The sequence below is a fragment of the Rattus norvegicus genome, chromosome 4 (assembly GCF_036323735.1).
Source record: "Rattus norvegicus strain BN/NHsdMcwi chromosome 4, GRCr8, whole genome shotgun sequence".
Lineage (NCBI taxonomy): Eukaryota > Metazoa > Chordata > Mammalia > Rodentia > Muridae > Rattus > Rattus norvegicus.
Window position 1 is genome coordinate 37,091,669 of NC_086022.1, and position 22,809 is coordinate 37,114,477.

At 39.4% G+C, this 22,809-nt stretch overlaps 1 protein-coding gene across 2 annotated transcripts in view; it reads right to left on the reverse strand.

Annotated features, from left to right (window-relative positions):
• Nucleotides 1–22,809, reverse strand: part of Col28a1 (collagen type XXVIII alpha 1 chain) — a 153,133-nt gene that overhangs the window by 55,366 nt on the left and 74,958 nt on the right. For both annotated transcript variants that reach the window (XM_039108604.2, XM_039108605.1), the window contains 6 exons: nucleotides 21,038–21,106; nucleotides 20,423–20,491; nucleotides 16,785–16,853; nucleotides 16,322–16,390; nucleotides 5,338–5,406; nucleotides 2,620–2,688 (listed from right to left, as the gene is read on the reverse strand). In XM_039108604.2, the coding sequence (XP_038964532.1) occupies nucleotides 2,620–2,688; nucleotides 5,338–5,406; nucleotides 16,322–16,390; nucleotides 16,785–16,853; nucleotides 20,423–20,491; nucleotides 21,038–21,106 (414 nt within the window). The remainder of the gene's footprint in view (nucleotides 1–2,619; nucleotides 2,689–5,337; nucleotides 5,407–16,321; nucleotides 16,391–16,784; nucleotides 16,854–20,422; nucleotides 20,492–21,037; nucleotides 21,107–22,809) is intronic.

The window sequence follows — 22,809 nt, forward strand, 5'->3', positions numbered from 1 at the left end:
GTTTTCAAGGGTACAATATACCCCAACAGAGAGTGAAAAGTTCTGAATAGTACTGGTTTGCCTTGCTATTCTTTGCTGGTCATCATTGGTCTTTTTTAACACTGGTTTTAGCCGATGATGCTTTGTGGTATTGGTTCACCTTGCCACTCTTTGCTGGTTATTATTTGTCATTGCTTCATAGGAAAAAATGCCATCAGAGAACGTCTGGTTGTGTACCAGTGGCTTCTTGCCACTTCTGCAGACTTGGGCCGTTAGGCAGAGCCTTGGGGTTTCCTCTGGATGGAACTGCCATTTCTGATTTGTAAATGGTGTTTGTGAACAGATTGAGCTGCTACGCTGCTGATTCATGTAAACTAAACTGCTGATATCCTAATAACACAGATTGGATTTGCTCTAAAAGACTGTTTCTAAACAGGTCCACATCCTCTTTTCCTCTATTAACCTTTCATTTCTACTACCTCTGGTGTGTGGTGGACTAAAGGGGGAGGTTAAGACATTTAAATACCCTTATTAAAAGTAGGTTTTATGAAAGATAAACGTACAGGTCATAAAACTGAGATTTCACTTTTATGTAATCTTAAAATGCCAACTCTTTCTTTGAGGTCTCTCCTTTTTTACAGAGACTATCTAGCTGTGGGCCAGGAAAATAAGGAAGGAGAGCCATTCTGCTTACTGGAAGTTAGGCAAAGCAACATGTCTAAGGCAGCTTTGTGAGTCAGCCTTGCAAGCAGTATCAGGTCACAGTACCAAATGGAGGAAAATCACCTCATCTTCTTGCCCATAGGATTTTGTATGGCATGTGACATTTTGGGGTTGGGGTTTGATCCAAGTCATGCCAGGTACTGTGACCTACTTTCACTCAGGTTAGATGTGAACACGGCATGACCTGTAGGACATAAGACAAAGTCCAAAGCCAGATGAGTCATGGTTTGTGAGAAGACTAATTAAATGCAACACAAGGTGTTCCAGGAGGAATATAAAAAGTAAATCCCAGATAATAGAAGGAAGAAAACTGACACTGGACTTAGAAATGAAGGAGATGGGCTTATAGCACATGTAAACTGAGTTCATGTGGTTGACAAGACCAGGGAGCTCATATATATTTATGTCTTATCTTTTTCTTGTATTTAAATCATTTTTACTTTATGTATATGGATGCCCTCTGCCTGCATGTCTGTGGACCATGAGCATGTAGTGCCCACAGAGGATAGTAGGACCCCTTGGAATTGGAGTTACAGACAGTTATAAGCCACTATGTGGGTGCTGAGAATCAAAGCAGGTCCTCTGGAAAAACTGCCACTGCTCTTAATGGCCCGAGCCACCTCTCCAGACCCATGTTACTTTAAAACAAAATTCTTACAAAAACTTCCATAGAACATTATCACCTTTCAAACGTAGAATTTAAGGATGGGGTAGTTGAGTGACGTCATTTCTAAATAAGCAGAGTTCCACTCTATTTTCCTGCAGCATGCTAGCTTCTCTTTGCTTAGAAACCCAGACTAGCAGATAAACCACTGTCATATAAACTCTAGATACTGTGTTTGGATTGGAAGATTTCACAGCAGTTCAATGACTTTTGCTCTAGATTTAGCTCCCTCTACACAGAACTATGTGGTTTCAGTCTAAAATAATTATCTTAGGTGCCTTCCATCTCCTATTTACTAAGTTGTACTTTTTTGAAAGAGAGTTTGTTTTAAATTTAAATGTAGGATGAAGTTCAGTTGTCCAGAGTTATAGATTATCATTTACTCACTTTCACAGGGTAAATAAATATATTCTGAATTATTGCAAGGAGAACAATAAATAGGTGAAGTGACACAGCTTACAAAATAACTCAACATATTAGGAATAGAAGAGAAAATTATTTGAAATTACATAGTAATTAGTATGTAATTACTGAAACTTTCCTACTTAGATAAAAGGAAATCATGAATTCTTCCTTGTTACATACACTTATTACTTTGGAGCAAAAACAAAGAAGAAAGCAGCTGGCTATGAATTCCAGTAACAAAGGCCTGGGCTGGGGGCCAAGAGGAGCAATGTTCATTCATGCTGCTTGGGAGAACCACCTGGAGGGCTTAGCAAGTTCTCCAGCCCTACTTTAGAGTTTAAATTTTAGTTCTGCATGCCAGGGTACCAGTATTATCCCAGAGACTCCTAGTGTGTGCACTGGAACCTGGGACTATCAACTCCTGCCCATCCCACCCCTATGACCCATTCTCTGTGTCTTCACGTCCTACCAGGGCCACACCTTAATGCTGGGTCTCCCCTATGTCTTATCTCATGGACTGTAATGAGAGCCTTCATGTGAATGAGTGAAAAAGCTGTAAGAGAGATAGAGAACATACTGATTGATAGGCATGAAGTCTTCGTTCAGTCACCACCCCAGAAATCATCTGAACCATTCAATGCTTCACTAAGCAATGTATGTTATGCCCAATGTTCATGAAAATACTCCTTGTACCATTTCTACACTTCGGGAAGTTGCCCCTAAATCCCAGATGAAATTTTAATGGTGACACTCTCACTAAATCCCTATTTTGTAATGAAGCCATGTGTTCTCCTCTTCATTACCTTACTGACTTGAGAGATGATTCCAGTATGATCATATTCACTTACTTTAATTCCTTGTGATCCATAGCCAGGGGGCCCAGGAGGGCCAGGCAGGCCCTTTTGCCCAGTATCACCCTATGAAAAGAGGAAGAGAAATTGACAACAAAGCATGGACAGTGTAGGGGACAAAACGGAGCGATCACTGCTCCCAGCTTCATTCTTAAACTTGTTAGGATCCTCTTGCCACTACCCAGCTCCATATCCTGTAAGGCTGTGTTCTAAACATTCTCTGACATAAACTCTTTATATATAACTCAAGTGTAGGTAAAGAGGCAAAGAAAAGCAGATTGAAGGAAGTAGAAAGAGAGGCCAGTGACTTTTGCTTGGCAAATCTAGACATTCCCATACCAGCCTGCTCGTGCTAAGTCCAAAGATCACTAATGCCAGGATCTGTTCAACTCAGAACATGCTATTCCCCTTTAATGAGATTGCCAGTTCCTTGGGAATACTGTTGGAGTCAGTGGAGGAACTTGTGAATGGTCAGTTCATAAAGTGCTTGCCTGTGACAAAATCAGTATATTTATTTTTTTATATATATAAAGGTTGCTATAAGACAATTGTACATGGTGTGAATGCATAAGAATATGAACAAGTCAGTACTAGAATTTGTTCCACTCTGTATGAATTCACAAATTCATCCAATATATTCTGATTAGACTCCCGCCCTCCACTCCTCCCAGATCCTCCATGCCTACTGATAGAAAACACGAAACAAGTTCAGCATCTCCCAGTGTGTCTTCACTTACTGAGGAAAGACTTCTGAGGTGGGATCAGATTGGAAAACAGTATGCTCTTCCCAGGGGAGACCTCCATGCACATTCATGTCACTATGTGGCATTTAGTGATAGGAGTGTGTGGTGAAGAACATGAGATTAGGCACCTGTTTCACTGAACAAGCATCAGTGTTCACACAAAGCTAAAGTTTTGTGACATCACCAAGTGTTGTAACCTTCAAATGTGCAGCTGACTGAAGTTTTGTCATGACCATATTAAAGCTCACAGAAGTTCCATGATAAAGTAGTGAACCTTTGCAGATCGCAAGAGATACTAAGTCAACCCTGAACAGGACATGCTTTGGAGATGGGGAATTAAGTTACTAAGTAAGTCAGGGTTGCTTTTTCTTGCCATTGTGAGAACGCTTTATTTTTCTCAAGATGTAAGGATGTTTTCTCATCACAAAAGTATTTTAAAACTAAAAATATAGATGAGAGTGGAGAAGAAAAATGAATACAACTTCCCACTGATAGTCACTACTGCCCTCTTAGGACAATCTTCATCTACATACAGTGACCCATAATTTACAAAACTAGTCTGCTGCCAGACGAACTCAAGTAAGGAAAAGGATTAAACTAGAATCCAGGAAAGACTGTCGTCCTCCGCAAATCTCTTGGCTCAAGAAGTCTTTCCTCCTTCTTCTCTAATAAATCTACATGAATTTTGGGTGTGTCTAGACTTATTTAAAAAAATCTGAATTTGTAGGGTGTGACTCATTGGCATATTTTCCCCCACAGATATGATTTAAACTTCCTTCATTTGCTTTGTTTCTTGAATAAGCGAATGAATAATTAGAACAGTCTCTCAAACTCAACATTACTGACATGTTGATCAAGCTAAAGCAGTCCTGTTCAGCTGGAAGTTGTTTAACAGCACACCTGAACTCAGTAAATGTCACTGTCACCTTCTGTTGACACAGCTCAAACTGTCTCTAGTTGTGAGATTGTTGAGGTATCCTCACTAGGGGCTTTGGAGAGAGGACAAAATCTCAGTGAGAATCACTGGGTCAGAGGAATTCAAGAATTTGTAAATACCAAGCAAGCTAGGGGCGATAAGTAAGTAATATCTATGTAGAAATAGAGATAAAGGGCACCAAAAGAAACTCCTGTCACCTTGTATGGACACAATGAAACTTGACCTTTACACCACGGTCAACAAAGTGGCTGAAGATGTACAGAACAAACATTAGCCAGTGACCTGTAAAAGGTCACTGAAAACAACTCTGGCCAATCAGAGCTGAGTTTTTATTTCTTTCAAGGCAGATTCAGACTGGACTCAAACCCATTATGAAGCACAGGTGGGCCTTGTTATGAGTTTCTGCCTCCACCTTCCAAGTTCTGGGACTGGAGTTATATGGTACCGAGTCCAACTGTGATCTGCTTCATAACAAAACGGCACAGCTCCCAAGAAACCTGGAGCTATTTAGAACACTTTGCAGTGAAGTGGAGAGAAGTTGACTTTCTGATTTTGCAAGGGAAGCAAATGTTTTAAAGATACTGCAGCTCGCATGACATGAAAAAAGATTCCATCAATATTCCAGGAAAAACTAAGTCAACAAGAAATGCAGGTTTTATATGAAGTAGCTTTTTGCTGGTATGATGCTAAAACTTGGCTCTCCCATCTCAGAAATGCTGGGGATGACAAGTGTTTCAGAATTGAAATTCTATATCTTTTGGAATACTTGTTTGTATCTAATGACTTCCTCTGGAGGCAGGATACATAATCAAACACAGAATGTATTTATATTTCATGCGCACCTTCTACAGAAGCCCAAATGCACCAGGATTTGACTGTCACTCATGACCAGGAATCAGCTATGGGCATGCCACTTATAGTCATGCTATGACTAAATATTTCTAAATTTGGAGCATTTCGTGTTCAGGGTTTTCCAACTAGGGATGTCCCAACTGGTACCTAGTGGTCACTCACAACATCAACCTGATGACTCACCTTCGGTCCTTGGATTCCTATGCCCCGAGGACCAGAGGGACCTGGAGGGCCTCTGACCCCTGGCTCTCCCTGTAAAGACATAATGAATGGCAAATCACCAATTTTTTTTTAAAAACCTTATAGCATATAACTTTTCGTGTTGAATATACATTTTCAAAGAACAGATACAAAATTTTAAATCCCTTGAATTTTACTAAGACGTTCACTGAGTCCCTTTCATCCGAATCATTTTGCTGTTTCAACATAATGTGTTTTCTTTACTTTCTTCTAACACACTCTTTCCTGATAAAGGTTCCATTCCAAATCAATCCAGTTAATTAACTTCCTGGCAGCATTCATGTGTGCTTCCGTCAGAGCTTGCTTCTCTAAAGTTTGCGAAAGTAATTACTGTGTTTTTTGAACAGAGGAGGAAAGGAAACATAAAGATAAAAAGTGCCCATAAAGAGCTATGTCCACATCCTGAACGAAGAGCTATGGCCACGTTCTGAACGGCTGCTTCTGTTATTACAGCAACTAAAACTGTACTATTTGACTTGGGGTTGACTCTGATACTTGGGCCACCGGGTGATTATGAGCACAGGGATCTTTCTGTTTCTCCAAGGTGTGACACTTTAAGGCAGGTCAAGCCCTGTAGTTAGACCTTTCTGAGATGGCAGGGTTAAAAATCCTCTTCATCCTTCAATGTAATGTTAGGATATGTTAGAATTATGCCGAGTTAATGTTAGGACGATTGAGGGTTAACGTCATTTAATACCCACAGCAATCCTCTAATTACCATGCTGACTTGTTTACCTAATTTTCCTGGACTTGAGTAAACTCACCAGATAGGTGAAAATTAATATCCACACTTCTTAGAGATAGGGAACGAAGTGAGAGTGTGATTCATAAGTCCTCCCACGGGGTGCACCCTCGGTAAATGTCAGTTCACTACACACCTGCTTTAATTAAAGAGGAAACAACCGAAGCTTTCCAAGTCTACACAGCCACTAAGAAGAGGTTGGGCTTAGCACACTGGAAAATCAGTCACCCCAAAGAGCTCTTACAGCTTCTTGGGCAAACAGTTCAGCAATTCCTTTTAAAACCCAACATATATTTACCACCTGACCCAGTGATTTCACTGCCAAGCATCTATCTGATGAAGGTAAGAGCACATAACACCCAACCTCCTGCTCACGAGTCTCCTCAGCAGGGTTATTCACCACAGCTCAAACCCAGAAAGAACCCAAGGTTCATCGTCCGCGGGAGGAATAGACAAAATTCTACAAGAAACAAACTATGGATTCATGCCACAATATGGATGCCCTTGAAAAACGTTGCTCTTGTTGACAGATACTGGCGTGCTGTAGGATTCCATTGAGGAAATGTCCAGAGGAAAATAAATCTATAGAAACATGGACTAGTAGTCACCTGAGGACAGGATTAAGGACATGAATTGATTATAAATAAGTATGGAGGACTCCTATGGAGGTAAGGGAATGTTCTAAAAATGATCTGTGAAGACAGTAGTCCTACTTGGTAAGCTGGTAAAATATCACTGGATACCTGAATGGAGGGGCCAGAGAGGTGGTTCAGCAGTTAAGACACTAGTTGGTCTTTCAGAGGACCCAGGTTTAGTTGCCAGCATCCATGTAGCAGGTCACACCTGTCTGGAACTTCTGTTCCAGGGCATCTGACATAACCTCCCCACCCCCATCTTCCATCTATCTATCTATCTATCTATCTATCTATCTATCTATCTAATTGCTTAAAAAATTCTTTTTAAAAGAAGATTCAGAATCAGGCTTTGGATCTGTACGTCCCGTGATCTTTGTCTTTCTAATGCTAATATAATTAAAATAGTCTGGGTAACTTTAGAGCTCACAGTTTTTACTGGCTCAATTCTTCTCCCCTTGCCCAAGCTCCTGTGAATACCTCTTCATTCAGGCTCCTGTAAGTTTGCTCCTATTAAACTCATTGGTCTTCCACACTGCACCTAAGGGGAGTCATTTCTTTATTTCTGTCATCGTGCTCCACCTGGGATGAGTAGACATTTGTTCAAGTGTCCTCAGAAAAAGTCCACACAGCATAGCTCCATCCAGCACTTGTATGCCTTTGAAGCTCCAGGCACTAATTGCCGCTGGAACATCTCCCTCCTACTGACTGTCAGCTCAGAGTAACTTCAAGTTCCTCCAGTGTTAAGGATCAATTTCACATGAAGAACTTCAAGCTGAGAACATGAGTACCCTGTGTCAGACCTGTTTCTATGATCTCTCCTTTCTGGGAACCTCTGTGTCCATAAAGAAAATGTCTGTATTGTGTGAGGGCCTCCTGCTACACCTGACTGATCTACCTCTCTGCCACTTCTTAAAAGAGACAAGGGTAATATCTGTCAGAGTTTTAATGTCCTTCGGTCAAAGATAGTACCAGTAAACATAGCTAAGTAGGTTTTACTTAGCATCACTAAATATATTGTCAAACAGATATGACGGCTTCCTTTCCTGGGTTGCTGATCACATCTCTCTTCTCAGGATACAGTAGACAGATTAGACGTGATGTAGCTGGACACCATATACCTCCTCTGTGGAGCACACCACCTGACCCATGACTAATGTGGCTTAGAAAAACTAGACCTGGCTCTGAACGGGTAGCTAGAATCTGCTAGTTTATAAGACAGGAAGAGAAACACAGTGAAGCCCCTCCATGACTATAGAGGATAGCATCAGTGAAAACCTCAAGTACAAACAATATACTCATGAAGTGTAAGAATGCAATGAAGGGGAACTAAACTGATTCCAAGAAACACAAGAGATACCTCAATCTAACACAATGTGTGGGTATCACTCAGACCCAACTTATTTGAACAAAGCAACTATTAAAAATGCATGAGGCAAACTGGAAGATTTCAACACTAGATATTGCTATTGTAAGAAATTGTTGATGTGTTTGGGTTTTATAGTGGTTCTGCAGTTACATTCTGAAAGGAAATTCTTTTATTTGAAAGATAAATATCAAATCTTTCTGTGGATGATGTCTGGGGATTATTTCAGAAAAAGTCAGTGGAGAGAGAAGTAGGGAATACAGATGAAACCAGACAGAGTGCATACCAATAACTGATGAAGTGTAATGAAAATATGAAAGCTGGGGGAAGAAGGATTTCTTATATGCTTAATAATGTTCACAGCAAAATGGTCTCAATAATATTTTCTTAAATTCATGAACGACATCCAATAAATATCTCACCAGCAACCATGAGTCAATATTGTTGTAGTGTGGTAGGAAAAAAGAATAATTTAAGTGATAATTTTAAATGCTTGAAGGAGAGAGGTACATGGGTAGATAACCAGTGTTGTGGGTAGAATTTGCATGTTTCATACATTCTTGGTATGTATCAAATATCACATAATTTTTAAAAAGGGTTATATACAAAGGCACAACTTTTTTTAATCTCATTCTTTGAAGAAAGAAAAATCGACATGCCACTCTGACACATGGTATTTTCCCTGTACTTGGTTAAGAGTGTCTTCTCAACTACTACTGATCATGTTAAAAGCATGTACACATATTTTCTATCAACAACACTTCCTATCAGTATCAAGAATTTGATAAACTACAAATATAGAGAGAAGGCATCTCCCCGTGTGGATGAAGAATATATATTATAAGTGTGCTGTGTCTCTTATCCCTTGGGCTATGAGTCCCTGTTAAACCATGACAGCTGGGGCATGGAAGAAAGGAGAGTGTATGACTCTCATGTCATCACTCAACAGCATGGCTTCTACCATAACAGAGCTGGCACTTAGGAGCAAGAGTGCTTGCCTCTGGCAGTTTTTCAGTGTGTAGGTCTATTGTCGGTAGGTAGAGTAGCATTCTCTAGTAATGGATTTAGCTAGTCATGTTACACTGGAGGGTGTTAGAACCTGCAGAGGGAGCCCTTGTACTAGGAGACAATGAACAAAATAGTAAAGTCTGGAGTTTCTTTTTGTAACCACTTCACCAAGTTGGTAATCCCCCAGCCTAAACTCTACAATTATCTGCCTCCTCTCCCTCAAGAAAATATTGTTCAATGGCCTTCCCTTCTCATTGTCCACAAAGGGGATCTCTATCTCCCCGAATGGCCAAGTTTAAGTCTGACTGCAGACCTTGTTCCTGTGGATGAATGATCCAGTGAAGGTTTTAGCCACCATCACCTTGCAGAGTGGTTTCCTTTTGACTCCTCAAAAAAATCATGCAAGTTCTTGTGATGGTGATATTAAGCATGCACTAAACTTTCAGTTTTTCACATAAGAAAGGAAAAAAAGAATTGCCAGTTACTCCTACATGCACCTTTTCCTCACATCAGCAAACCTTTGCTGGAATTTATAATAAAATTACTACTATGAATAATAATAAACATTTACATAGTTTATTATGCAGCAAGTAATTTCACTTGTTATCTTAATAACCCCATGAACATCAGCTTACATTTGATAGATAAGGCAACTGAGGCTTCAGAGGACATAGGACATGCCCAAACCTATGTAGCTTGGTGAAATTCAATTCTCTGAGTCCATTTCTCATTTTATGACTGCTAAAACCAGATCTAAAAGGGTCACTGTCTCCAGAGACTTTTTTCCAGGTGCTAGTTAATGCAGAGACCATAGCTGTGTGACTGTAAATGGGTTTTTTTTTCCTTCCTACATCAGGTCAGCCATAGTTTCAAGGAGAAAACAACAGCAACACAATATTCTGAGTTATAAAATTCTCCCTGGGTTATAAAAGCCCATGTCACTTGTGTAAGTGCATGGCTGCCTGAATCTTCTCTTGCTATCCCCTCACTTCCCTTCACTGCTGTTCCTGATTCTGTGGCTTACCCCAAACTTAGCAGTGATCTAATCCTAGATCACCTATCTAGACAAGTCCTTTGATTCTCTTTCCGTCCAGCCTGCAATGTACTCAATTTGGTAATGATGCACGCTATGATGGCTACTAATTAGAATGTTTTCCTGTTAAAATGCAGGAAAATGCCTTAGGAGCATCACCTCATGCATCTCTCAGAACTACCCTGTGAAGTACAATCACAGATGAGGAGGCTAAGCCAAGGGGGAACTAAATGACCTCATAAAGTCATGGAGCTGACAAATGGCACTAAGGCAGCAGTGATGAAGAAATGGCCTGTTGTTGTGCCTTCTTTATTTTGTAAGATTCAGATAAAATATTTTAGAAAATAATTGACCCATTAGACTGCCTTACGCAAACATATATATTAACAAGGCTTTCCTGAACTTCTCTTCCTTTGTTTAGGCCAGTGAAACCCTTGCCATTATTTGAGAGGAGTAGGGAAGTAATTTACAGTTATTCATGCAGTGGTCTCACTCTTTTCTGGTTTGGGGATATCAAAAACTAAAATGAATTCACTGTGGAACATCAGTCTTGAGAATTATTCAGGAAGCGACACTCTGAAGAGTTCACTAAATGATGAAGCCAAGGGGAGGTTGAATTTCAATAAGGAAGGAGAAATCAAGGCAATGAATAGCATTTGGTTAATGTCTCTCCCTTTCTGGTTTCAAAATGAAATTAAGCTGTAACTACAATGTCCTTAAACACATATGCACCATTACTTAGGTCAATGAATGCCATGGTCTAGTAACTCTTGGATACCATACTCACAATGATGTTAGTGGAAATTTTAGAGGTTTTATAAAGACTCCCAGATAGCAGTCTTGTAAAAGATTGACCAACTAAATGCTTGTCGTATCCCTCTGTCACATCTCACTGATGGCCATTAAAGAACCAGAAAAACAGTGATGACTACAAGCATAAGAATTATGAGATTACAAAAACCATTGAAAAGGCTCTAGAAAGACCAATTCTCAAGTTGCTATCACATTTCCTTTCTTCCTAGCTTTAAATTTTAACTCCTCTACCATTTACAATGGCCCTCAAGCAAATGTCTCTCTTAGATCCTGATAACACTAAAGCTTGCTGTAGAACATTGAGGCTTTTTGGTAATTTCTTTCTAATCTCAAAATCAGCTCATTGGAGCTTTTCATAGGGAGGAAGTTCCTCCAGGCTGCATTACTAAAAACACAAAATGTGTTGACACTGATGCCAGTCATGAACGTTCAAGGTTTAGTGTTTCTCTTCAGGGCTGCAGAGATGTATGTGTGTACTCCAGGGAAGTGGACTGCAGCCCCAGAAAACAGCAAGCAGAGAAGAAAGCAGTACTCAAAGTAGTGGGTAGCCTGGAGTGAGCTCAGCTTTCACACAGGTTTATTTCAAAACTGCCTTGAAAAGTTACCTCATCAGATTTCCTAGGTCCTGAACTTGAATTTTTCAGAAGCCTACAGGTCAAGCTCCCTAACTGTCAAACCTCACATGTTTCTGGCTTGATTTATACTTTGAGCTCATCTCCCATTGCTTAGCAATTTTAATATAATTTTTGGGAATTCTTTGAGAATTTCATGACAATGTATTTTGATTATAAGTATCCCTGAACCCCTCACAGATTCACTCCCATTTTCTGCATCCTCCAAATTTGGAGTCTAGTATGAAGAGGTGGGCTTCTAGTCCACTTTGGAAATCGTGAATCCTTAATATCGTTATCCGTAAGCCTGCATCCTTGACTGGCCCTTCTTGTCTGGCCTGCTCAAAATGGAGTTCCTTGTCCAGCTGCATCTGCTGATGGAAGGCCCAGATTCCTAATGCATCTCTGTGTGAATTGGTCCTCTATTCTGCCAAGACTCGGTGGTAGCATGCACATATGTGAGCCATTGCCGAGAACAGAGAAGCAATTCAGATGCTGGGAACATTTTTAGAATAATGATACTCAGTGGAATTTCACATAGACTTGCATTTTAATTTATTACTATGAGCCACTTTTGTCAAATAAAGGATGTATTTACAATACTCGATATTTAATTTGGGGGGAAATGTTTAACTCTTTTTGGTTTGCGTTTGTGCGTTTCTTTGCAGTTTATATAATCTAAGTTTTGATGATGGAAAAGCTAGAATAAAAAGAAAAGCAATCCAACTGCATGCAAAACAGCATGAGACAATTTGGAGATGGACAGATCTTCTGACTGAGCACCGGAAACTGGGAAGTCATCCTGCCTTCATTCAGTCAGTTACTCATCACATTCATAGATTCACTCTCAGGCACACATGCTATGAAAATGTTTACATTCTAAAGAGACAAGTTGTTCAACCTCTGGTCATCAATTTCCTCTCTTCTGTTAAAAAAAGGGGAAATTGTTCAAAATGCAGTGTTTTAGAAATATTTAGGAGAAAATATTAATTTTAACACTATCATAATTCAAAGCACAATAAAAACTCAATAAACCTTCTGATATATTATTTCAAACATTTGATAACTAAGCAGCCACTTGAATGCCCCCAAATCCAGATTGGCTTGAAGGATAAGTGTACATGAAACCATTCCACAGGTTCTGATACAACCTTGGCTTTTTCCAGCACTAACAGAAGGAAGAGGACCAAGCAAGGTGAATTTGCCCTTGAGGAACTCAGAAAGCCATCCCCATATTCTATTTCAATTAGGCCTAAAGCAAACTCCAAGACTGCAACTTATCTGAGGTTCTCCTCTCAGCTTCAGGCTCCTTTGGGGTTTTTTCATGTAAAGACATAAGAGCAATGACTTAACTGCCGCTCCTAAATATCCAGAAATCACAAGGATCCCTTTATCCTCCGGGCTCTAGTGGAGGAACACAAGCAGAGATGAGTGAGGTCTCTGAGGATGGTTTCCATCAGGGGTCCAATAGTATATGGGTCTAGACCTCAGGACACAGCGTGAGCCTTTTCCACTCAACAAGAGACTAAATGCTTTGGTCCATTCCCAGCATGTTTCCCAGGTGGACTTGCAAACTTACATCTACTGTTGTCCTTGAAATTTTTTAGGAGAATTTTGATAGAGCTCAGAAATTCTTGCCAAAACGTGATGGTCTATAAACAGTTTCTACTAGGAAAAAAAAAAAACAGAGTCCAACAAGGTGCTAGATGCCAGGCATTTCTTTTTCTATGTTTGAAAACATGGAAGCTTTGATTCCACTGTTTGTGTCATATGCTAAACATATGTGACCTTAACTAAATATCACATAAGCCATCATAAATTAATCATCAACCTTAATAGTTTCCTCATTTCAAAACACAAGTTGATGCCTTAAGGCCAAGGTTTTAAGGTGACTGCACAGAGTTTAAATGAAAAACATATCAAGATAGAAAAGTGGGCACACACACCTCTCAATACCTGCAGTGTCTGTCATTTTAACTCAAAGAAACAGGAAAATTTGTTACATATTTGGGTGCCAGGTTTTTGTTGTCTGTCACTGACAGATTTGTGCTGATTTGATCTTTATTTTATCGGAAGTACAACATTAACTCAAATCCGACTCTTTCAAAGGATCTCCTTTACTTTCTTCATGTATGTCTGTGTGCTTCCCTAGTCGTCTTCAGAAGGGAAGGCCAGATGGAGACTTAAGGCCTCTATGCAAAAGGAGAGATGATTTTGAAAGTTATTTATAAGCTACTGTTTGCTTCCAAAATTTCCTTTATTTTCAAATCTATCATTGAAAAGTTTCTTTGCTTTTAAGACTAGCTCGTGTTCCTAGTATCTTTTTCTGAGCTAGAGTTCTGGGACTAACGCATTCTGCACAGGAAGAGAAAGGAGGCAAGGAAGAGAGGAAGTACAGTGCATGGGGAATAGATGAACAGAAACAGGTAGAGTCTGGTTCTGTTCCTCTTCTACCCCCTACTTCTGGAAACAAGTCGGAGCCCAAGATGAGTTTTGGAAAAGGCGCAGTGGGACTTCTGGAAATACATTTGCTGCTTTTAAAAATCAAAAAGGTAGGATAAAAAAATTGCAAATAAAAACACTTTGCTTGGCATTTATGTCAAAAAAGTAATGAAAAATATGAAAGTAAGTACAAGAGGTTCTTTTTTTTTCAGGAATATGATATATAAAATCACTCAGAAAACACCTTAGTCTGCATATTAAATAATCTGACAAAGAAGAATGTTCATAAGGATTAAATTTTAAATGTTCATTATCTTTGTTGCTATTAATGCTACAGATGAAGCTGTAACATGATAACTTAATATAATACTTGTATAAATATTCATAACCAGCTACTCTTTGAAAATATAAATGGCCATATGCTTACTTTGCAATACAAACACAGCCAAGTATATAGTTAACATATTTTATTTCATATCTTATTTTAAATAGAAATAAGCTTCTGTTTCCTGTAGGGAAATATTTAGTATAATAACAAAAGGGTTTACCAATGTTTCATTTGGAGCAGGAAGTGATGATATTTATATATCGAATCTTTCTACTTTATTAAATTTTAATGTTTTGATAGATGTTATGTGTTAAAGAAAAAAGTGTCCTAATATCTGAATATTGTATGGCTTGTTGACATTGAGGCTTATTTGCGGACTGGAGTTAGTCCTGAGTCAAACCCCCCTTTGATTAGTGCATCTCAAGGTCTACATGCACTTTCAGCTACACTTCTCACTGAGATTCATGCAATTACCCCCAGGAATTGCTACTGGGGCAGATAGAGACATCTCTCCTACAGATGATGGTTTTTGCCATGGGTCTTTAGTCTTTCATTCCCCTTGAGCTGGCAGACGAAAAGAGCACTTACTATCCCCTAGACAGGCAGAACATAAGCACTCTCACTTCTAACTCGTGCAGCAGAGACGACAACAACAACAAAAGAGTAACAATCAGCATGAAGCATGCATAGGTCTTTGTATAATGGCCTAGAGACATGACAGGTCTAAGTGAATAGTTGAATCATTCAAAATATCTTTTCCTGTGAAAACATTAAACATCCATCTGCTTTCCACTTAACTCAATAGATTTTAGAGTGGGGTACTAACAGTTCTGGAGTCAAGAGATTAGCAGAGACTACGAAGAACCTACCTCCAAGAAGCCTCACATCTCATGGAACCCACAGAGTACCATTGGTATAAATAAGTATAATGACTCCTTAGAGTGATCCATTTGGTCTACACATAGAACCTATGAAAAAAGTTAGCAGGGATGCTGTTTTATAAGGGAAATCCGAAAGAAAACTTTAGCCAAGGCCTTAAGATCTGATTATCCTTGCAGATCTATGACTCTGAAAGCATGAATCTGCTGCAGGGATGGTAGCCCAGGGTGACTAGATGTTGAGTCTAGGGAAGCTATGTCAAGTCATAAGGGCCTCAAAGGCCTGAGATTGTCTCTGGGTTTCATTCTAAGTCCAGAGAAGCCACCAGTGTATTTCTGAAGAGAAATGGAATTTTCTCTGATGTGCGGTTTTAAAAAACCACCTAACCTGCTAAGTTACAGGAGGGCAGATTTGGAAGCAGGAAACTCAGTGAAGAGGTCATCTGAGTACCCGAGCATGGTGGTGGTTTGCCTGAAGGAAGTCACAGAAGAAAGTGATCCAGGCTGTAGGATCATTTTGAACATGAGACTGCCAGAATGAAGCAAGGGGAAGGATTTGTAGGAAAACTGTGGAAAACAGGGGACCAAGGTTGATTTAGTTCAAGGATGATGGAAAGTACCCCAGGATAAGAACCAAGGGTTTGAATGTTAGATTAAAGATACCTATAAAAATATGTAATAAATTAGATCAACAAGAAAAGGAACTTAAGGAAGAAAGGCTGGAGACTTGGGTGACATCATCATGAAGCTAGTGATAAAGCTGTGGGATTGGTTGAAACAGGCTAAGGAAAAAGCGGAGAGAAGAAAGCTCTGAACCGACCTTGGTCCAGGAAGAGGAGGAAACAATAAAGTATGAGGCTTGCTATCAAAGAGTCAGTTCAAGGGCCAAGAAGTCAATCACCATATTCATAGGTTCATTTCCCAGGAAGCGGATGAGTAAAGGTGAATAATTCAGCAGTTATTTCCTACATCTCTATTCTTCTACCGTGTCAGAACAAAATAAAACACATTCACCAAAGTCACCTATAAGCATTTCTTAGAAAGCAGTACTGTTGCTCACTTTAAAAATCTTACCTTCGCTCCAGTGTCTCCCACACCACGTAAGCCCATTGGTCCAGGGGGTCCTGGCAATCCTCGAGGTCCCTAAGGTGATGTAATATAGGATAAAATAAGCATCCTTGGAGTATGCAATCCTCAGAAAGGTGGAGGGAGGGAGGACGAGAAGGGAGGTAAAGAGAGAAAAAGGAAGGAAGGAGGAGACTAGGAGGAAAGAAGGGTGGGAGGAAGGGAGGGAGGGAGGAAAGGTTTTGTCATTAAAACAGCTGACCATTTATTTTATAAGGAACTACAAGAATTTAAAGGTACCCAACACAAAGAAATGGTAAAGGTTTAAGGAAACAGGAATGCTAATTAAGCCCAATTTGATCATGACATTATATACATGTTTCAAATCATCATACCATAGTTCAAATATGTGTTTTTAATATGCATACACTTAAGAGGATTTATATGAAAAAGAAGACACATCTATACTTACAGCCACACCAGGATAGCCATCACCTTTGAGTCCTGGAGCACCCACTGGTCCCCGGGGACCCTGGGCACCCTGTAGAAATTCAAATACCAAGTCATGGTACCAAATAATAGGATATCTAGCAGAGCTTAAGCTAAACACTAATTCAATAAAACAACAATCGATTTGACAAAGCAAAGGAAATTTTAGAAAAATATCCTGCTACATTTAGCAATTGCTTATTTCCTCAGAAGTCCCAACATTTGAGGTTACCAGGATGTGTGGCAGAAAAGTAAGGAATGTATGAACCATACAAAGACTTCTATAGGAAACATGGGTCACAAGAATTGAGAAACAGCCACTGTTATTATTTTAATTAAAAATATACAATCATTTATTGTACCATAAATTAGGGAGAATTATAAACATGAGAAAATTTAGGAAGCACTGAGTGGGGAGGAGGAAAAAAGATTACATAACAGATTTTGAGTGTAGACTGTCAAATATAACAAGCCTAGCACAGTGAGTTACATCTATTGTGCTCCTCCCTGAGCCTAAATTACAGAGCACTGAATCACCCAAATGGAGTTCAAACAGACTAAGGTGCAGAGTGATGGGTTCCTGACTATTTGCTGTTAACCTTGGGCACCATGACTTTTCCTGTCAGGCATTCACTTCCTATACAGAGACCAGAGAGAGATGATTCTTTTCCCTTAGACAGCATGTTACTGTGTAATTCTCTTACAAATAGAAACCCAAAAATCACTGGGTAGAGTAAAATTGGTACAGAGGGGATAAAAAGGACTTGAAGAATCTCTTAGAATATGTATTAATTTCAAAGACTTACTAAGTATGCTTTTAAAACTATTTTTCTCAACACACCATTTTGTTACTGTGATGGCTTGCAGCCTCTGTCTGTGCTCGTTATTTATTTTGATAAAAAAGTTCTTTGTTCTTTAATTTACTTATTTATTATTATTTTACATTAGATGGAAACTCTAGTAACAGTCTAACTTTTATTTTCCATGAATGGAAAAGCAAATGATACCTTCAAATATTTTCTTTACACACTAGACAATTCTGAGATCAAATTGTGGTTATTCCTATCCAAAATATTGCCCACAGTCTGGCTCTCCATTTATCCTAATTCTATACCAATGAATGAATGAATGAATGAATGAATGAATGAATGAATGAGGAAGGATAAAAGCTGCAGACCCTTTAAGCACCAAGAACGTTAAATTTAATTTGAGAGGCATGAATGCAGCAGCTGGTTTTATGTGGTTAAGCCTCACAAAGGATCACCGTAATGACCATTTGGCCACTTAATGGAAACAGAGTACACTATTTACCACCATCAGAAACTCAAGATGATTTTTTTTAAAGTTGTCTGTGTGGTAGGGAGCAAGATCAAGGTGAAGGGAATTTAGTATATCCCCAACTACGGGAAACTGCTCAAACTCAGCTTTCTAAGCCACCCCAGATACATTTAACATAATCCTGGTTATTCATGTCTGAGACAGTTTCCCAAATAAGACTCCATCTCTGCCCCCATGCTTAGGATACAAGAAAAAGGTCAACAAAATAAGTATATAATATATATTATTAATAATATGTATTATACTTGTGTATAAGTATAATATATATTATATATACGAAGTAACTGCTCCCTGGTTATGCTCAAAAGAAAAAGAATCCAGTTTACTTCTGGTTTTTATTTCTGTGCTCTAGGCCAATGATATATTACCAGCAGCTGTAACTGATTAACTGCTGGTACTCACACAAAGGAGGGGATCCTGAACACACATTACAAACACCTTTTCCCTACAGGTCTTCGTCTTCTCTCCTGCAGAGTTTGCAGTAACTTGGTTACTTCTAATTGCAACAGCAAGTGTGATGGGCTCTCCTCATTGTCAATTTGTCTAGATTAGGAATTACCCGGGAGACAGGCTTATATGTTTGTGTTTGAGAGAGTTTCGAGTGACTTTGCCTAAGGAGAAACAACTTGCTCTGAACATGGGTTGGGACCATGCCATAGACTGGGTTCTGGAATTAATAAAAGGGGAAAAGGGAAAAGCAATATGACCCCCAGCATTCTCCTTGCTCTGATTCCTGAACAGACAAGATGTGAGAAAATCCCTGTCCCCATGCTGTCTCTACCGTATGGACTTTGTCTCCTGAACCATGAACCAAACTAAACCTTTCCTACCTTAAATTGCTTCTTCTCAGGTATTTGGGCACAGCCATGAGCAAGGCAATGAAGCTAGGAAGTGTCTTGGTTCAAGCCTAGGGGTTGATTTTGATTTAGGATATCTCACACCAATTTTATAAATCAAATTTTACCACATTTCCTTTCTTCACTATATTCTGTAGAAAATGTCCTACAGAAGCAATTTGCTGTGACCTGTCTCTCATTCAACACATAACTGCACAAAAATGGATGGGGTATTTTGAAATGGGGAATAGGGCGGGCCTGAGAGATCACTGATGTAGCATGTAAAAGTGACTTAGTGTGCCAACCTCCCATCGTACACTCAAAGGCGTATATGATCCTGAAAAATGTAGAAATGAGTCCCTTGGAAATGAATGGCATCAAGAATACTACTAAAGCCCCAAAGAGGAAAAATGTGTGGCTAAAGAGCAAGCATCTTTAGTATATGTGCTGCCGAAGCGAGCACAGCAAGCATCTTTAAACACCACCATCATCTGCAATGCCCAACAATCATGAACAGAGAAAGATGTGGCTGAATGTAAGAGTACATTGTCATGCATGGGGAAGAGTAAGGATAGATACACAGCAGAGATCACGGAGTGTCAACAGCCAGTTACCAAACAACATGGAAATGGTCCCCGCAATTAGCTGAACAAGATAACATCTATAGTTTCACATGAGAAATTTCAACAATTTTCTTGAGTCAACTAACTGTACAGCTAGGGTCCCAGAAGCAGGATGAACAACCTGGCTGAGCTTCTGTGGGATTTTTAAAAATTTTCTTCTTCCCACAAAGGGCATAGCCTCTTTATATGTATTTCATTGATAGATAGATATTATAAGTAAATGATTAACCTATTAAATAGGATAGCTTGGATCTTGAACAAGCCTTAAAGATCTATGTGTTCAAAGAGTGGCCCCCAGCCTGTGGCTGCACTGGAATTGGTGGAGCCTTTAGAGTGTCAGGTTTAGTTGGAGGAAATTAAGTACCTGGGGGCATTTCCTCAGAATGGATATCGGAACTGCAACCCTTTCCTATCTCCTTTGGCTCACTGACTGTCAACAAGTGAACAGAAACCTTCTATCATGTATTCCTACCTTGATGTACTAAGATGCTACGGACCTCAAGAAAAAGGGATAGACATTCACAGTCTAAAATCTCTGAAACCATGGGCCAAAATAAACTAATGAATTGATGATGCATATATTTCAACATGGTGACAGAAAGACGGCTGATATATTAGGGATCAAGTCCTCTTCTTCTTGCTCTACCCTTCTTCCTCCTCCTTTTCTTCAAACCTGTCCTCCTCTTCCTCCTCTTCTTATTTTGTTTTGAAGTTCAGGGATGAAACAAAGGGTCCTGTGTGTGTTAGGCAAGTATTCTATCTCTTCATTACATTCCTCAAGTTTACCTAATCACATCAAGAAAGAAAGCAGCAATAAATCATACCTTTGGTCCTCGAACAGAAAGTCCAGGTTCTCCCTTGAGACCAGGCATTCCAGGTCCTCCTCGGTCTCCCTGTCCATTTTAAATAACATTGGCAAGGCTCAAGGTTACATGAAGAACTACAGAAATGCATAGTCATAATAGACCGCCAATGTGTAAAAAGCTTAATGTGTCTGTCTCATCCTTCGAACAAATTGGAGAAACTCAACTGAAGACTTAATAAACCGGTCAATAAATGTTTCTATAGGTGTCTGGGGAAATCCACAAAATAATATGTGACAATTAGACTCAAATATTTAGATGTAAGACTGAGTGCATCTTTTCCTCCAGACTTTTGATTATAGATCCTTGTAGATTCTCCTGTAAATGTAGCAACAGTCTTACATGTGCTGAGGCCTGGGGACTGAGAGAAGGAACACAGGGTGACAAGGCAAGCTTAGTGTCAGGAATGAAGTCTGGCTTTGAGTCTGCTTATCTGTGCATATTTCTTAAGGATCTCCCCAAACTACACTTCTAGCTTACAAGTACCATCATAAGTGATATAAAACCATCATCAGTGTCATAAAAATACATATATATTTCTACTCCACAACTTTAAAAAGTGCCAAGAATATATACCTTTGGTCCAGATGGTCCAGGAATTGATGCTCCAGGCATTCCAAAGGGGCCCATAATGCCCGGTTCTCCCTGAGAAAACCAGAAAAAAACTGTTACATTTCAAGTAGAGAAACTATACAGTAATTATAGGAGGAAAAGAAAACAAGTATCTGCCCATTTCAGAATATTAAAACCGCTGTCTCTATAAGTATGAATGTGAAAATGATTGGAACATCCTTTGTAAACCACCACTGAAGTTATTACCCTGCAAGTTCTCAGTGCCTTTAGATAAATGTGTTCAATTAATTCCTGAATAGTAGGAATTTTTTATTTCTCATGTAGCTTTTTACTGGCTAATAAATATGAAGCAATCCATGATGCCCATGTTTTATATTGTACACCAAGAAACTTGTAGGGGAAAAATCTTGTATTTAATCATACAAATAGTCTCCAGCAGAAGTTTCACAGTCCGTGGCTAATTTATAAACCAATTTGTTTCCTTGCTTGTATTGTCATGGCTCCTGTTATATCAGGATTCCATTGTATGCAGTCTTTTTTAGAAGCAGAGATTACGTATTTTATTTTATAGTTGAATAGGGAAATTGAAACATCTTTCTCTCCCCTGCCTTCCTGCCCTCCCTCTATCAAGTTCTTCTGCCTCCATTTTCTCTAATATCGAGTTCCCAAGGCTCAAGTAGCAGAACGGTAATGTCTGTGTGTCACCTGAGTCTAGATCAGTGTTCCTCAAATACTCCTGCATACAGATAACATTTCTAAATATCCAGTGCCCAGTGACAAGCCCCAGAAATCCAGACCTCACAGCTCTAAAGGATGGGGGTCCAGGAATATGAATTTTTATTAGCAGCTCTGGGGATTCTGATAGAAGTGTGGCTAACACTCTTGGAGAGATTCTGTTCTAAAGCACTTGTTACTACACATCCCAAGGTGTTCAAAATGACCCATGGGGGTAGAGAAAGAAAATATCACAACTTAATGTATTTTCATTTTCCTACCCAAAAATTATAATAGTTTACAATATTTACAGAACATTAGCAAAATGGTTTATACATTAAAAATTGTAACTAAAAAAATGATCAGATTTGTATTGGAATGTGATCAAAACTTTACAGGCAGGTGTTTGTAATCATGGAAATTTGGAAACTACTGTTCCAGAATGAAGATGAGGAAATTACAAAGTGCGGGTCGAAGTCAGCGTGCCCTAGGTTTTGGCAGCCTTGAACTAAGACTAGTTTTCACATTTTCAAGCAGTTATAATCTAAGTGCCTACACAGCAAACTCAATTTTGCTTCTTGGCAGGCAAAGCTGAACTGTGTTCTATCTGGCCCTTTAAAAAAAACAAAACAAAACACAACAAAACAAAACTGGTAGAGGCCTAACTCAGAAACAACTATTTCTATGCTCTGCCTCAGTTCGTCCTTCAAGGATCTCAGCTCACTAGCTAACTCCTCCTTTGCCTGACCTATGAGTCCTTAAGTCTAAGTAGATGAGGTGGGTCATCCCAGTTTTTCTAGGAGGAACATGTTCATGCCCCCAGCTGACACCTCTGCTGTAGGAATTCTCCACAGCACAGCCTATTAACTGAGCACACAGCCTGTTGGGACTTCCTTCATGCCACAGCATGTGTGTGTGCATCCTTAAATCCAAACCTGTGGGTGTGTCACATGACACATGATTCACGCTCTGACAACAGATTAGCCCACATCCAATCCTCTACAAATGAGCAAAATGTTAGTCAGTTAAAAATTTCCACTAAAGACAGGAGAACAGCTCAG